The sequence below is a fragment of the Balaenoptera ricei genome, chromosome X (genome assembly GCF_028023285.1).
Source record: "Balaenoptera ricei isolate mBalRic1 chromosome X, mBalRic1.hap2, whole genome shotgun sequence".
Lineage (NCBI taxonomy): Eukaryota > Metazoa > Chordata > Mammalia > Artiodactyla > Balaenopteridae > Balaenoptera > Balaenoptera ricei.
In genome coordinates this window covers 67,538,797-67,556,522 of record NC_082660.1, presented here as the reverse complement: position 1 = coordinate 67,556,522, position 17,726 = coordinate 67,538,797, and the positions used below count along the sequence as shown (strand labels likewise).

The 17,726-nt window shown below is 35.0% G+C and overlaps 1 protein-coding gene across 2 annotated transcripts in view; it reads right to left on the bottom strand.

Moving 5' to 3' along the window:
• Positions 1-12,407: 12,407 nt before the first annotated feature.
• Positions 12,408-17,726, bottom strand: part of UPRT (uracil phosphoribosyltransferase homolog) — a 31,878-nt gene continuing 26,559 nt past the window's right edge. For both annotated transcript variants that reach the window (XM_059910173.1, XM_059910174.1), the window contains 2 exons: positions 17,096-17,194; positions 12,408-14,932 (listed from right to left, as the gene is read on the bottom strand). In XM_059910173.1, the coding sequence (XP_059766156.1) occupies positions 14,826-14,932; positions 17,096-17,194 (206 nt within the window). In that variant the 3' untranslated portion in view covers positions 12,408-14,825. The remainder of the gene's footprint in view (positions 14,933-17,095; positions 17,195-17,726) is intronic.

The window sequence follows — 17,726 nt, the reverse complement described above, 5'->3', positions numbered from 1 at the left end:
GAAGTGATATCTCATTGTAGTTTTGATTAGTATTTCCCTGATGATTAGCCATGTTGAACATCTTTTCATTTGCCTGTTGAACATCTGTATGTCTTCTTTGGAAAACTGTCTATTTGGGTCTTCTGTCCATTTTTGCTGGGGTTATTTGTTTTTTTGATATTGAGTTGTATGAGCTGTTTATTTATTTTGGATATTAACCTCTTATCTGACATATCACTTGCAAATATTTTCTCCCATTTAATAGGTTGTTTTTTTGATTTGCTTTATCCAGCCAGAAACAGAAAGATTGCCCTGGAACCTCTGGCCTGGAATATGTGCATCCATGGGTCAAGGTTCTTGGAAAGGAGATGAGGTCAAATACTCTGCACTTTCCTTCCCTTTGTTATTACTTTTATGGTCAAAGCGGGGAGATAAGCACCTTTTTGGTACAGCCAGCTGCTACTTGTTTTTACATGGTAGGTTAGACTTTAGGTTTTACAGTGTTGGGTGTTTTTATTTGGAAAGGCCCCCTTTGCGCAGCCTGGCATTCTAGTCTTGGTCAGGTACACCGTCCCCGTGATCTTTCATGGAGCCCTCAGGAAGCCCGAGGACGTTTTGCAAGTTCCCAGAATTTAGGGATTGATTTCCTGACTGTAGTAGAGGCACAAATTGCTAAGGAACCATCCTTGGTGTGAACCTTCACCGATAGGCAGAGGCTGGGGAAAATGAGCTGGGGCTTATGTATACTGTTATTCTTTGGGTGTTTCTAGGAAAAAGCTGTGGAGGTTGAACAGGAAGGAGGAGAGAGGTTTTTTTGTGTTTTGTTTTTAAGAGAAAAGAAATGATTTTCTCTTAGATGCATCTCGAGTTGGGGTTTTTGAGCCAGCACAGACTGCCAATGCTGTTTTTCATTTGGGGAGCAGGGTTTGGACTGAAATCACTTTGGGATTTTTTTTTCTGCAACACTGGTGAATTTTGCCTTTTTAAAAAAACACTTATGGAGATATGTATATATATATATTTTTAATCCTTTTTATAAGAGACTCTCTTCATTAGGTGTGCACCTCCATCCTAGATCCTGTTAGAGACATTGTTTTGCTGTCAGCTGGGTTAAAGGGCTAACCCTGAATGAGTTTGGTTATAAGAGAGTTTTGAAGTTTAAAAAAAAATGGGCAGAAGGTCTGCATAGGCATTTTTCCCAAGAAGACATGCAAATTGGCAACAGGTACATGAAAATATGCTCTACATTATTATTCATCAGTGAAACGCAAATCAAAACCATAATGCAATATCACCTCATTCTATTAGAATGGCTATATCAAAAATATTAACTAAAAATAACAAATGTTGAAGATGATGTGGAGAAAAGGGAATTCTGCTCACTGATGGGAATGTAAATTTGTGCAGTTACTATGGAAAACTGTATGGATTTTCCTCGAAAAATTAAAAATAGAACTACCATATGATCTAGCGATTTCATTTTATTTCATATGCAAAGAAAATGAAAACACTACCTTGAAAAGATATATGCACACATGTTCATTACAGCATTATTTACAGTAGTCAATATATGGAAACAACCTAAGTGTCCAGCGAAGGATGAATGCATAAAAAAGTTGTGAGATATATATATATGTATATATACACATATGTATATGTTTATGTTTATATTATTCAGCCATAAAAAATGAGGAAATCCTACCATTTGCAACAACATGAATGGACCTTGAACACATTATGCTGTGTGAAATAAGTCAGGCCAAGAAAGACAAATACTGTATGATTTCACTTATAGGTGGAATCTAAACAAACAAAAACAAAACTCCCCAAAACCCCACCCAACTCATAGAAAAAGAGATCAGATTTGTAGTCACCAGAGGCGGGGTTGGGGTGAGGGATAGGGAACTGGAGGAAAGCGGTCAAAATGTACAAACTTCCTGTTTAAGACAAATAAGTACTAGAGATGTAATGTACAACATGATGACTCTAGTTAACACTGCTGTATGATACATAGGAAAGTTAAGAGAATAGATTCTAAGAGTTTCATCACAAGGAGAATTTTTTTCTTTTCTTTTGTTGTATCTATATGAGATGACATATGTTCACTAAACCTATTGTGGTAATCATTTCACAATATATGTAAATCAAACCATCATGCTGTACACCTTAAACTTATAGAGTGATGCATGTCAATTATTTATCAATAGAATTGGAATAAAATAAGAAATGAAAGGGAGCCATTACCATCAACCTTACAGAAATTAAAAGGATTATAAGAGGCTACTATGAAGAACTGTACACCGACTAATTAGATAACCTAGATGAAATGGACATATTCCTAGAAACACACAAATTATTTACACTGACTCAGAAAGAAACAGAAAACCTGAGCACCTATGACAAGTAAAGAGACTGAATCAAAACCTCCTAACAAAGAAAAGCCCTAGAACAGGTGGTTTCAGTGGTGAATTCTACGAAGCATTGAAAGAAGAATTAACACCAATCCTTCTCAAACCCTTCCCAATAATTGAAAAGGAAGGGACAATTCCTATCTCATTCTATAAGCCAGTATTATTCTGATACCAAAGCCAAATAAAAATATCATAAGGAAAGAAAATTACATACCATTATCCTTTATGATTATAGATGGAAACATCCTTGACAAAATACTGGTAAACTAAATCAAATAGCATATTAAAGGGATTATACACTCTGACCAAGTGGGATTTATTCCAGAAATGCAAGGGTGGTTTAACATGAGAAAATCAATCAATACCTTATATTGATAGAACGAAGAAAAAAAAAACACATGATTATCTCAATTAATGCAGAAAGGCATTTGACAAAATCTAACACTTTCATGAAAGAACACTCAGAACATTAGAACAGAAAGGAAATTCCTCAATATTATAAAGGGCATTAATGAAAACCCCAAAAGTAACCTCATATTCAATGGAAAAAGACTGAAAGCCGTCTCCCTAAGATCAGGGACAAGACAAGTATTTCCACTTTTGCCACTGTTATTCAACATTGTATTGGAAATTCTAGCCAGAGCAATTAGACAAGAGAAAGAAATAAAAGGCACCCAAATTGGAAAGTAAAAAGTAAAACTACCCCTATTTACAGATGATATGATCCTATATAGGGAAAACTACAAGGAATCCACAAGAAAGCTACTAGAGCTAATAAATGATTTTAACAAAGTTGTAGGGTACAAGAACAATACACACAAATCAGTTTTGTTTCTATAAATCAGCAATTAACAATCTGAGAAAAGAAATAAAGCAATTCCATTTATAATAACATCTGAAAGAATAAAATAACTAGGACTAAATTTAACCAAGGAGATGAAAGACCTCTACACTGAAAAACTAAAAACCAGTGCTGATAGAAATTAAAGAAAACCTAAATAAATTAAGAGACATCAAGCGTTTATTGACAGAAATACTTAACATTGTCAAGACGTTCATACTACTCAAAACAATCTACAGATTTAATATAATTTCTATCAATATTCCAACAGCCTATTTAGTGGATATGGAAAAGTTGATCCTCAAATTCATATGGAATTGCAAAGGGCTCCAAATAACCAAACAATCTTGAAAAAGAAGAACAAATTAAGAAGACTCACACTTCTTGATATCAAACCTTACTACTAAGCTATAGTAATGAAAACAGTGACAGTGTGCTGCTAGGATAAGGATTGACATATAGACAGTGCAATAGAAATGAGAGGCCAGAAATAAGCTCATATGTCTATGGCCGGTTGATTTTTCATAAGTGTGTTAAGTCCATTCAGTGAGGAAAGAATAGCTTCTCAACAGATGGTACTGGGATTACTGGATATCCACATGCAAAAGAATGAAGTTGGACACTTACCTCAAACCATATAAAAAAATTAACTCAAAATGGATCAAAGACTTAAACATAAAGCTACAACCACAAAATTCTTAAAAGAAAACATAGAGGGAAATATTCATGACCTTGGATTTGGCAATGGATTCTTAGATATGACACCCAAAGTACAAGCAACAATAACCAAAAATACATAAATTGGATGTCATCAAATTGAAAAGCTTTTGTGGATCAACAGATATTAGCCAAAAAAAGCGAAAATATTGTCTACAGAATAGGAGAAAATATTTGCAAATCATATAACTGGTAAGGGTTTAATATTGTTCATATAAGTACTCCCACAACTGAATAGCAAACAAACAACCAAATTTAAAAATGTGAAAACAACTAGAATAGACATTTCTGCAAAGAAGATATACAAATGGGCAATAAGCACAAGAGAAGATGATCAAAATCCAGTCATCAGGAAAATTCAAATCAAAACTACAATGAGATATCACTTCACACCATTAGGATGGCTATTATATATATAATTACAAGTGTTAGTGAGGATGTAGAGAAATTGGAACCCTTGTACGTTGCTGTTGAATATGTAAAATAGTACAGCTGCTGTGAAAAAGTTTACCAACTCCTCAAAAAGCTAAACATAGAATTACCATATGATCCAGCAATTCCACTCCTACATGTATGTCCAAAAAATTGAAAACAGGAACTCAAACAGATACTTGTATGTTAATGCCCACTGCAGCCTTATCACAATAGCCAAGAGGTAGAAGCAAGCCAAGTGTCCATCATCAGATAAATGAATAAACAAATATTGTTATTTACATACAGTGGAATATCATTCAGCCTTAGAGGAATGAAGTTCTGACACATGCTAAAATGTGGATGAACTTTGAAAAATTATGCCAGACGCAAAAGGATATATATTGTATGATTCCACTTACATGAAATATCTAGATTAGGCAAATTCATAGAGAGAGAAAGAAGATATAAGGCTACCAGGGTCTGGAGGGAGAGAATGGGGAATTATTGCTTAATGGTTAGAGTTTCTGTTTGGATAACAAAAAATGAAATAGTGGCTTGGTTGTACAACATTGTAAATATAATTAATGCCAGTGAAATGTGCACTTAAAATGATTAAAATGGCAAGTTTTATGTTATATATATTTTACCATGATAAAAAACAGAGAAATAAATACATTCCTAGACAAACAAGAAAGAGAGAATATGTTGCTAGCAGCCCTGCCTAATAAGAAATGTGAAAGGAATTTCTTTGGTATGAAAACAAGTGACCTCAGACAATAATTCAAATATCCACACACAAAGAGTACCAGTAAAGGTAATTATAATTATATGTAATATAAATATGTACAATTAAAATTCATAATATAATTATAAATGAATGTATAAATGCATATTTTTTTCCTTTCTTAACTGATAAAAGCAATTGTACAAAACAATTTGTATACAATGTACTGTTGGACCTATAACATATAATAATATCATATATTTGGCAATTGAAGCACAAGGGAGGTAGGAGGGAGCAAAGCCATATCAGAGTAAGGAGATGATACAAGATAGTAAGTTGAATCTATACAAAACAATGAAAAAAAAAGAAATGATAAATAGGAAGGTTAATATAACAAACTCTGTGACTATATATTTATTCTTTCTTAGTTTCTTTAAAAGACATAAAATTATACAAAGTAACAATTGTAACAATGAACTGTTGGGTTTGTAACATTTAGATGTAATATATATAACAATAATAGCACAAAGAGGGGGAAGAGGGAATAAAGCTATACAGGAGTAACATTTCTATGTGTCATTGGAATTAAGTTAGTATGAATCTAAAGTAGATTCTGGTAAGTTGAGATGTATATGGTAAGCCCTGGAGTCTAAAGTAACCAATAAGAAAATAACACAAAAATATAGTGAACGATAATTAAAGTATAATATTATAAAACTTAATGCAAAAGAAAGTAGGGAAGGGAGAATGGAGGAACAAGAAAGATATAAGACATACAGAAAAGAAAAAGTAAAATGGCAGACATAAACCCAAGTATTGATACATCGACAATAATATTAAATGTGAATGAATTAATCAATACAATCAAAAGGCAGAGATTGTCAGAATGGACAGAATGATATCCAACTACATGCTGTCTACAGGAGAGACAGTTTAGATTCAAAAATAAAAATAGGCTGAAAGTAAAGACATATCATGCAAAGAGCAACCTTAAGAAAACTGAAGTGAGTATACTATTATCAGCCAAAATAGACTTCAAACAAAACATGTTAAGAGAGATGAAGAGGTATACATTTTATAATGATACTCAATGATGAAATTCTGAAATTATCCCCCCCTAAGATCAGGAAAAAGACAAAGATGTCTGCTTTCACCACTTTTATTCAACATTATAATGGAAATTCTAGCCACAAGAATTTGGCAAAAAAGAAATAAATGGCATTCAAATTGAAAAGGAAGAAGTAAAATTATTTCTATATGCATATAACATAATCTTATATATAGAAAATCCTAAAGATTACACACACACAAAAACCTTTTAGTGCTAATAAACAAATTCAACAAAGTTGCAGGATATAAGATCAACTCAGGGACTTCCCCGGTGGTCCAGTGGTTTAGACTTCGCCTTCCAATGCAGGGTGTGTGGGTTTAATCCCTGGTCAGGGAGCTAAGATCCCACATGCCTCATGGCCAAAACACCAAGACATAAAAACAGAAGCAATATTGTAACAAATTCAATAAAGACTTTAAAAGTGGTCCACATCAAAAAACTTAAAAAAAAAAAGATCAACACAGAAAATCACTACTATACCTATACAGTAGCAATGAACATTCTGAAAGGAAATTAAGAAAACAATTCCATTTACAATGGCATCAAAATGAATAAAATACTTAGGGATAAATTTAATCAAGGAGGTACAAGACTTGTACAATGAAAACTACAAAACATTGTTGAAAGAAATTAAAGACACAAATAAACGGAAAGATCTCATGTTCATGAATTGGAAAACAACATTGTTAAGATGTCAACATTACTCAAAGTGACCTGCAGATTCAATGTAATCCATATCAAAATCCCAGTGGCCCATTTTGCAGAAATGGAAAAGCTTATCTTAAAATTCATAAGGAATTGCAAGGGATTCCAAGTAGCCAAAATAATCCTAAAGAAGAAAAAAGTAGAACTCAAACTTCCTGATATCAAAACTTACTAAAAAACTACAGTAATCAAAACTGACATAAGGATAGACATATACAACAATGAAACAGAATTGAGAGTCCAAAAGTATACTCTTACATTTATGGTCAATTGATTTTTGACAGGGTACCAAGACAATTCAGTGGGGAATAAATACTTTTTAACAAATGGTGCTGAGATAACTGGATAACCACATGCAAAAGAATAAAGTCAGGAACTTCCCTGGCAGTCCGGTGGTTAAGACTCCGTGCTTCCACTGCAGGGGGTGCAGGTTTGATTCCTGGTCAGGGAACTAAGATCCTGCATGCCACGCACAGCCCAGCCAAAAAAAAAAAAAAAAAAGAATAAAGTAGAACTCTTTCCTTACAATATACATGAAAATCAACTGAAAACGGATCACATATTATACGATTACATTTATAACAAAGTTCAGAATAGGCAAATCCAAAAAGACAGGAAGTAGATTAGTGGTTTCCAGGGACTGGTGGAGGGAAAATGGAGAGTGACTACTACAGTAAGTCCCCTACATACGAACCTTCAAGTTGCGAACTTTCAAAGATGTGAACGTGTGTTTGCATGTCGAATCACATAAGTTAATTCACGTGTCTGGCATACGCTGTCACATGTGTGCATCCTCTACAAGTGGTTGTGCTTTTGTGTACTTTATTGTACAGTACTGTATAGAGGACAGTAGTACAGTATCTTTATTTCAAGCCCAGGATGACGAGAAAAAAAGAGCTACTACCCAGACATCACTGGATTGTTTTTTCAAGAGGGTAGATAGAATTGAATCCAGCAAGGAACCAGAACCTGTGCCATCAACATCAGGTGTGAGTGAAATTGCAGCTTGCCCTCCGTCTCCTACTGCTGAGGATCCTTCAGCTCTACCATCTCCCACCTCCTTTTCCTCCTCCAGTCAGTAACGCTTCTTGCCTGTTCACTCGATGCCAGCCCCTGTATGCCAGCTGTTGTACTGGACTACTGTACTTTTCAAGGTACTGTACTGTAAGATTAAAAATGTTTCAGTTTTTGTGTTTGTTTTTATGTATTATTTGTGTGAAAAGTATTATAAACCTATTACAGTACAGTACTATACAGCAATTGTGTTAGGTGGGTACCTAGGCTAACTTTGTTGGACTTACAACAAACAATTTGAACTTATGAGCATGCTCTTGGAATGGGAATTGTTCATATGTAGGGGACTTTCTGTAATGAATACAGGGTTTCTTACTGAGTTGATAAAAATGTTCTGGTAGGCTTGTATCCTCACAGGAAATGGCCCTACCTTGAGACAAGGAGGGCCTGGGGAGGCCTTTATGGCATACTCAGAGTAAATTACATCTAGGTGTGACTACTACCCATATAACCTTAGTATGGGGGAGCCAACATTTTTGGGTACAAAACATGTATCCTAATCAAACTCAGGCAATTAGTATGAAATGGCAACAACATGCCTGGTAGATTGGTCCATGAGATAGAAGACATTGGTCATGATATAGAAGAGAGCTGTAGGAGAGATAGGTGCCAGTTTAAACATCAAAGGGTAAACTTAATTCACTTTTAATGAGTGGCAATCAGAAGAAAAAGTTGTGTCAGTGAAAACAGACCAATTAGAAGGGATACTCTTTCAGAAGAAAGGAAAAGAATGGGAATCAGCCTGGGAAGATGATGAGGCTTTAGTGAACTAGACCAAGCAGATTCAATGAATAATGCTGGACAATGCTAGGCCTTGATGCTGGGAAAGGGCTTGTACCCTAATCCCCAACAGGGTCTCTTGACTATTCTAAAACAGATTAAGCCTGAAGTAGCAATGGAGCAATGACTCTTCACCTAAGGCACACTTATGGAAACTTTTGGACCTTCAAACTTATGGAAGTTCTCTGGGGGCAAAGAGTAATTTGCATTGATGCAACTCTGCTAGCCCTCATCCCAAGAATGGATCAAAATCAGATATACCCTGTAATGCAGTCAGCAGGAGTAAGAACTATACTGACTTACACTCTTGTCCTTGCCGTAGGAAAGAGATGGGCCCTGTTACACAACAGCACATAATGGAAACAGTCTCAGTAAAATCATGTAAACGCCAAAAAGATGACTAGCTTTGTCTCCCTATTAGGGACAAAACCATATGTTGAAGCCTTAACCCCCAGTAACTCTGAATGTGACTGTACAGGAGACAGGGCCTTTAAGGGGGTGATTAAGTTAAAATGGGGCCATCAGGGTGGGCCCTTATCTAATATGACTGGAATCCTTATAAGAAGAGGAAATTAGGACACACAAGGGGAGACCAGGGGTATGTACACACGGAGGAAAGACCATGTGAGGACAGAGAAGACAGCCATCTGCAAGCTAAGAAGAGAGTTCTCAGAAGAAACTAAACCTGCCAACACCTTCATCTTGGATTTCTAGACTCCAAAACTGAGAAAATAAATTTCTGTTGTTTAAGCCACTCAGTCTATGGTATTTTGTTATGACAACACTAGCAAATTAATACACATGTGACTTAGAACCTGGAAATAACCCAATCCTGGCCAGTTGCGACAATACCCATCCATAATAACATCTTGTAAATGGGCAAAGGTCAATTATGCTGGGAAGGTATAATAAGTACCTCTCTTGATTCTTACTGGCCTGTGGAATGAAACAAAACTGGACTATAACCATAGTGTGATACAGTTTAATATTGTCATTGCTCGTAAGATCCAATTACCTCATATAAATATTGATAAGTATATGTATTGGGAAATTGAATTAAAGCCTCATCAGGATGTGATATCAATGGGAAATGGTTGATGTTAAGAGGAATCTGATGTAGTTAACATCAGTTAATTAATGTGCTAAATAGTTCTACACAAGTTTATCATAAGGTACAAATAACTATAGGCCAAAGACAAATTAATACAAAAATATGGAGATTTATATAATGGCTTTATAGGATGGACTAGTTGCTTCTTCATGTCTATCCCTATCCTGCACTGGCTCCTCCATGCTGGGCATACTCATGTTAATATATTACTACATCTTTTATATCAATATAAATGCTAAACTAAATGTAGGTACTGAGAAAAATACAATCATTTTCCTGTAAGAGAGCCAAAGGCCAAGAGCGTAAATTTTGCAGAAAGAGTTGACTTAGCAGGTCTAAGTTGCTCAAAATTTGCACATTCCCATTAAGAGTCTGTTTTCATAAATGGCCCTTGTCCAACTACCAGGAATTGAGCTCTTAGAATATTTTAACTCAAAGAAGTGTTTTTGCACACTTGGAGGTTTGAAACACAGTCTATCAATATGTCTAGATAGTCTGTAAATAATGTAATTTATGGTGAACACTTGCTTTCCTTAAGGTGGTCTGTTTTGATAACTGTGATCAATCATGCAGGCATTGGGTGCCTATGTGACCAAACCTCAATAAAAACTCTGGAATCTTAAGCAAATGAACTTCCCTGGTGGACTACACTTCACACATGTTGTTACAATCTATAGATAGAGGAATTAAGTGCATCCTGTGCAGTTCTACTGGAAGAGGACTCTTGGAAGCTTGTTCCTGATTTCCTCCAGACTTTGCCCCATGTGCCTTTCCCTTTGCTGATTGTGCTTCATATTCTTTTGCTGTAATAAATCATAAGCATAATTATAATGAATTCTGAGTCCTAATGAGCCCTGGGAGTGGTCTTAAGGATACCTGACACAGGCACACTAGAAAATAGCCAATTAACATAAAAGAAAGCAGTAATGGAGGAATAGAGGAACAAAATAGATATATAAGACATATAGAAAACAAATAGCAAAATGGCAGATGTAAATCCTACTTTATCAGTAATTGCATTAAACATAAATGGAAGAATAACAGCAGACCTATCAATAACATGACAAGAAAGACAGTGAAGCAACATCTTTATGGTACTGAAAGAAAAAAAACTGCCAAGCTAAAATTCCACACTGGAGAAATATCTTTCAAAAGCAGAGGTGAAATAAAGACTTTTTCATACACACAAAAGCTGAAAGAATCTCTTACTAGGAGACCTGCACTATAAGAAATGTTAAAGGAAGTCCTTTGGGTAGAAGGAGAATAATATGTGTTGGAGATCTGGATCTACACAAAGAAATAGAAAGCACCCAAAATGGATAAATTAAAATGACTTCTTTTTTTTATTATTTCTTTTTACATCTCTTTAAAAGATAACTGTTGAAAGCAAAATATAATAGCAATGAACTGCGGAGTGTAACATATGTAGATGTAAAATGTATGACAATAATAGCACAAAGGCTGGGGAGGGGGGAATGGAAGTACAATATATTGTTTAAGTTCTGAAATGTGAAATAGATTGTGATAAGTTAAAGGTGTATACTATAAGCCCTAAAGGAACCACTAAAAAACAAAGCATTATATCTAATAAGCCATTAAAAGAAACAAAATGGAATCATAAATATTCAATTAATCCAAAGAAGGTCGAAAAAGAGGAAAAAGCAAATGGGACTAATAGAAGGCAAATAGCAAAATGGTAGATTTAAAAACCAAGCATATCAATAATCACATTAAATTAAAATGATCTAAACATCCCAATTAAAAAAGAGACTGGATGAAAAAGTAAGATCCAGCTCTAGGCTGCCTGCAGAAAACCCAGAGTAAATATAAAAACACAATAGGTTAAAAGTAAAAGGATGAAAAAAAAATACCATACTAACACTATCAAAAGAAAGCTGGAATGTTTATATTTATAGCAGCCAAAGTAGATTTCAGAACAAAGAATATTACTAGGGATAAAAGGAGACATTTCATAATGACAAAGTATCAATCCATCAAGAGGACATAACAATCCTAAAAGTTTATGCACCTAACAACAGAGCTTCAAAATACATGAAGGAAAAACTGATAGAACTGAAAGGAGAAACAGACAAATCCAAAATTTTAGTCAGTGATTTCAACACCCCTCTCTCAATAATTGATAGAATAAACAGAAAATGTGTAAATAAATCAAAGACCTGAACAACACTGTCAATCAACATGACCTAATTGACATTTATAGAACACTCCACCCAACAGCAGTAGTATACACATACTTTTAAAGCACACAGGGAAGATTTACCAAGAGAGACTATATTATGGGCCATAAGACAAATAAATTTAAAATTGAAAAGGATTCAAATTATATGATGTATATTCTCTGAATTAAATTAGGAATCAATACCAAAAAAGAAATCTAGAAAATCCAATAAATATTTGAAGATTAAATAGCACACTTCTAAATAGCCCTAGATCAAAGAAGGAATCAAAAGGGAAATGAAAAAAGTATTTTGACCCAAATGAAAATGAAAACACAACATTTCAAAATTGGTGGGGTATAACCAAACCAGTATTTATAGGGAAATTTGTATAATTAAATGCTTATATAAGAAGAAATGTCTGAAATCAAGTTGTGGCCACCCAACCAGCAACATCAGTATCACCTACGAACTTAGATATGCAAGTCCTTGGGACCTACTCCAGATCTACTGAATCAGAAACTCTAGGTGTGAGGCCCAGCCATCTGTGGCCCTCCAGGTGATTCTGATGCACATTCAACTTTTGATAAACACTCATGTATACTGCTTCTTGTTTTTATTGTGTTAGGGTTTCTTTCTTCAATAAGGAGTCTACACAGTTTATACTGTTGTGAAGTTCATGTCATTAAAAACAATCTAGTTTTGAATAGACTGTTAATTTTGTGTCATTTAGAAAATTCCCTGGGTTCAAAAGAGTCCTGCAATTGATTAACCCTACAAATAATGCCTCATTTGCTAAAAAGATCCAAACTTCAAAAGACATAGTTACAACTGCTCTTGAAATCTGCAGAGGGGTAGAGGACAATCACCAGTGGGAAATGTGACCCCACTGAATAATTCCTACTGCTTATAGTAGGAATTCCATTTATGTGGGAAGCAAATGTAGTCAATTCCCAATCATGTTCAGTGATGAAAAGGAACAGAGACACATTAAATTTAAATGGCTGATAATATAAAATTAATTTGCTTGAAATATCATTTTATACCTACACTCGAATATGAATTTGTCTAATGTTCTGGAAAGTCACTTCAAACAAAATACTGAAACCCTAATATAAGCACTAACTCAGAAGCACTGATTCCTACAGTGGTAAACATCACCTTTCCAAACTAATTCAGTGCATCAACCTGAAGCAGATCTGGTCTCTATCTAAATTTGCTGGCTCACATCTTTCCTGGGACAAGGAGATAAAGATCTTGGTTTTAATGGGCTTCAGTTAGAGCTTCTGCTAATCAGGAATAAACAAAATCTACATTGTATCAAAATATTTAACTGACAAATACAGATGATAATTTCAACAAGAACATGAAAGCAACATTTGCCTTGGAAGAATTGTAATATGGGTAATCAATCAATTAATCTCAGTTTATTATGACAGTCTTCAAAAATAAAGGGAAAAATATAGTGAAGTCCTTCTAGGCTCCAAAGGGAAAATGCAGTCCATTCTACACCAGCTTTCCTTCCTTCCCCTGAATCTTTGCTGACTTCTGTCAGCTTTGGTTCTTTCTAAGAAACTGCCTTCTGTTTTTTGTTTTTTGTTTTTTTTTAAACAGAAGCCCACAACAGCTGCCTATGGGGCTATAGGAGTATAATTAATCAAGTAATCAGCCAGCCACCATTGTTAAAATGTTTTAATATCAATGTAAAATGAGATCAGGGTTTTACAAGCAAGTTTCAGAACACGAACATCCTTTCCTAAAATGATTTATCTTCCTTTCAGAAGCCTAAATATGAACACGTATAAATCTTAGGGATTTTTTTAATATCATGATATTTTGTCCCATTTTAATACATCTACAATTGACAAACATGCAAAAGAACTAAGTTCCAAATCAAAGGCCCTATTAGAAACATCCAAATTAAAAATGAAGCATTTTAATTTACTTATTGGCCATACGCCCAGCAAGAAACCATCCTTTCCCCCATACCTCAGAAAAATCACCACCAATTCATTTCTAGGGCATTGATGGCATTAACAGTATTTAGCGCTCCCTTGTCAGCATCCAGACATCCCTGGTTCAATTTAAGCAAATTAATGTTACAGTTCCAGTTGCTGGAAATGCCCCACCATCGTATTCACTGCATTACACTTGACAAGGCACCTACCAACAATGCACAGGGTAGGAAGTGAGCCATTAAGAACATAATGGCTTGAACGAAGAGCTAACTGTATACCCTGGATCTGCCAACTGAGTGAGGACATTAATGGAAACGTAAAATTCTATGAGGCATTCTTTTTTCATCCTCTCCAAGTTACCAGTGTGTATTGTACTAGGAAGTAAAGAGTAGAGGAAGGTGACAACAGCCACATACATGAAATCTCCCTAGAACTAAAAGCAAACTAAACAAAATGCAAACTAGAGTGGGCCAATGAACTGACTCCCATTTGGGTTTTATTTGTGGCTGCAAGCAACCTCTAAACTGAGGTTCATAAATTAGGGAACAGTTTCAATGCACTGATGGATCAGCAATTTGCATAAGAACATTATTAAAATATTTTTGAAGAGTTGTGTATGCTTCATTGCTGAATTTGGTGCCAAGGTCAAGAAATAACTAAATAAAAAAATAAACCTCAAGTATTTCCTTTTAATATACCCACTTCCAAAAATTACAAAGTATCTTTAACACAATTTTCTATGTCATTCCTCAAGTGAATTAGTCAAACAGGTAGAAACTCATAACTGTAATATTACACAACAGAATAATTTTCCTTCAATAACTTAGTCTGTTCCAAAGTATTTCTGTCCAAAATGTGTAGGCGCAACAGGATGAACTTCAGTAGTTAAAATTGTGATCTCTGGAAACTCTTGAATGATTGATTTGGCACCTTCAAAAAATAAAAGAGAATTGTCATTATGGCGGAATTTTTTGATAACATTACTTGGAATTCAGTAATTTTATAATCAGTCATTAGGTCTAATATTGACAGAAGACCGAGACCTTTGGACACATAGTCAGACTTGGTTAATCTCTTAGTTTATATAATATCTGTATCTGAAAAGTTTTGATAGTAGTCAGACTATGTTTCCACCCACTCACTAATAAGTTCTTAGAATCAAACTGTTTTCTATCCAAGATTTGAAAAATATATTCAGTTATAGTAACTTTTCCCCTGAAGAGTCTTTTTTTGTTTTATTTTAAAGGCAGCTGGAATACAGAGAATACAGTCCTTTCTGGAAACTGGATCATACATAAGATGCTGGTTTCTCAACTGGAACACTGTTGAAACAAGTGCAAAGACTTCTTTGTTATGTTAGAGAAAGCTAGCTTTTGAGAAGTTATGACTCTAGCTTGGGTGGGGAGGAGATGGAGGAAGAAAGGAAAGGGACTAGCTAGGATGCCAGTCAAACTAAAAAGCCATAGCAAGGCTACCACGGAATAAGATTTTTTCATCTATAATGTCAAAGAATTAGTATACTATTCTAATGTATACTATTACAACTAACACGGTTACTTTTCTACTCCCAAAGACAGAAAACCCAATAATTATTTGGTTATCTCAATGTTTACAATGCCACCTCTGTTATATGGATGGATAACCAAGCAAATTACCCTTTGTCACCATCAACATTTGAACTACAGGTAATTTTTTATTATGAAACAGCAAAATAATCAATGGCATACTAAACGCAGCCCTCCCAACGGGTTTCTCTGTAGCCTCTTCAGGGTTGGCAGAGACTTGGAACCTTCGGAAATGAGGAAACGCCCTAACTAGAAGCCACATATTTCTCTTTCTTTTCGATTATGAAACAAATACAAATTCATTGTAGAACATTTGGAAAATACAAAAAAAAAAGCTTAAAAAAGAAAATGAATCACTTAGAATCCCACCACCCTAAGACAACCACTATTAATACTATGTGATTTAAAATGAAAATTGAAATAGTATTGTGCATCTGTCTAGCCTTTCATGCTGAGGAAAGATTTATTAGGTCCCATCCTAATCCAAGTCTGATTTTGGTAGTCATAATAGTCATAATTTGTATTAGTCATCTCTAAACTTGGTGATGACATTTTATACTATTCTAATGCTGCTGTTTATTCTGCTCTGACATTTACCAGATTTTTTGATGTCATTAAATATTTTTTCAAAAACATGATCTAACAGTTATATAATATTACATTCTTTGAATATACAGTTCACCCTTGAACAACATGGGGGTTAATCCACATGTATAACTTATAGTTGACCCTCTGTATCTGCAGTTCCTCTGCATACATGAATTCAACCAACCATGGACTGTGTAGTACTGTAGTTTTCAGTATTGAAAAATATCCACGTATAAGTGGACCCACACAGTTCAAACCCACGTTGTTCAAGGGTCAGCTGTATATTTATTTAACCATTTCCAAGTAAGTCATTTATATACTTTCAAATTTTCTCTTACATGAAATACAGCTCTACAGTGACTATCCTAAATGCTGAATTTCTACATGCCTTTATGATTATTTTCTTAGGATACTTTCACAATCGTCTTAGATTACATGGCAAAAAAAACTAGGGTCTTAAATTAGACTTACCTCTCTCAGGAAATGGAGGACACAAGTTCTTTCACTGTGCCCTTTGAGCAGAAGTCTAACTTTACAAACTTTTGATCTTTGCTTCACACTGCAAAGCTTACTTCAGTAAGACCACAGGGCTAGCTAGAACCTCGAGTTTCTTGCTGTTTGAGAGCAGTTTTCAGGCTCAGGTGGGGAGCCAGAAGAAATAGTGACCTTTCAGTCATTTGCAAGCTCTACTCAAACAGGGCCACCATGAAAACAACTGCAATCCCCTTCAATGGAGTTAGTTCATACTTCTCCATTTGAATTTGAACAACAGTAGAATGGTGTAAAGTATTACCACTAAGCTTAGAGATGACAAACACAAGTTATAACTACCAAAATTCAATTTGGATTTAATGTGGAAGCAAATGAACTTTTCCTCAGGTTGAGAGGCTGGGCAGATGTACACTTAACCACCCCATGACCATCCAGAGCATGAACTCACCATGAGGAGTGGAAAACAGACTGAGTAGGATAATAACACTAGGTTGAACTCCATGTTCTATGAGAACCTTTACAGCTTCAATTACAGTATTTCCAGTGCCTGAAATAAAGTGACAACCAAATGCATTGGCAACTTTAACATTCATCTCAAAATGTCTTTGAGTTTCTTCGAAGTAAAGGCAGTTTAGTAATGTAACATAAGATACTACTAGACACCCTGAGAAAACCATAATTCAAAAAGAGTCATGTACCACAATGTTCATTGCAGCTCTATTTACAATAGGCAGGATATGGAAGCAACCTAAGTGTCCATCAACAGATGAATGGATAAAGAAGATGTGGCACATATATATACAATGGAATATTATTCAGCCATAAAAAGAAACAAAATTGAGTTATATGTAGTGAGGTGGATGGACCTAGAGTCTGTCATACAGTGAAGTAAGTCAGAAACAGAAAAACAAATACCGTATGCTAACACATATATATAGAATCTAAAAAAAAAAAATGGTTCTGAAGAACCTAGGGGCAGGACAGGAATAAAGACGCAGATGTAGAGAATGGACTTGAGGACAAGGGGAGGGGGAAGGGTAAGCTGGGACGAAGTGAGAGAGTGGCATGGACTTATATAC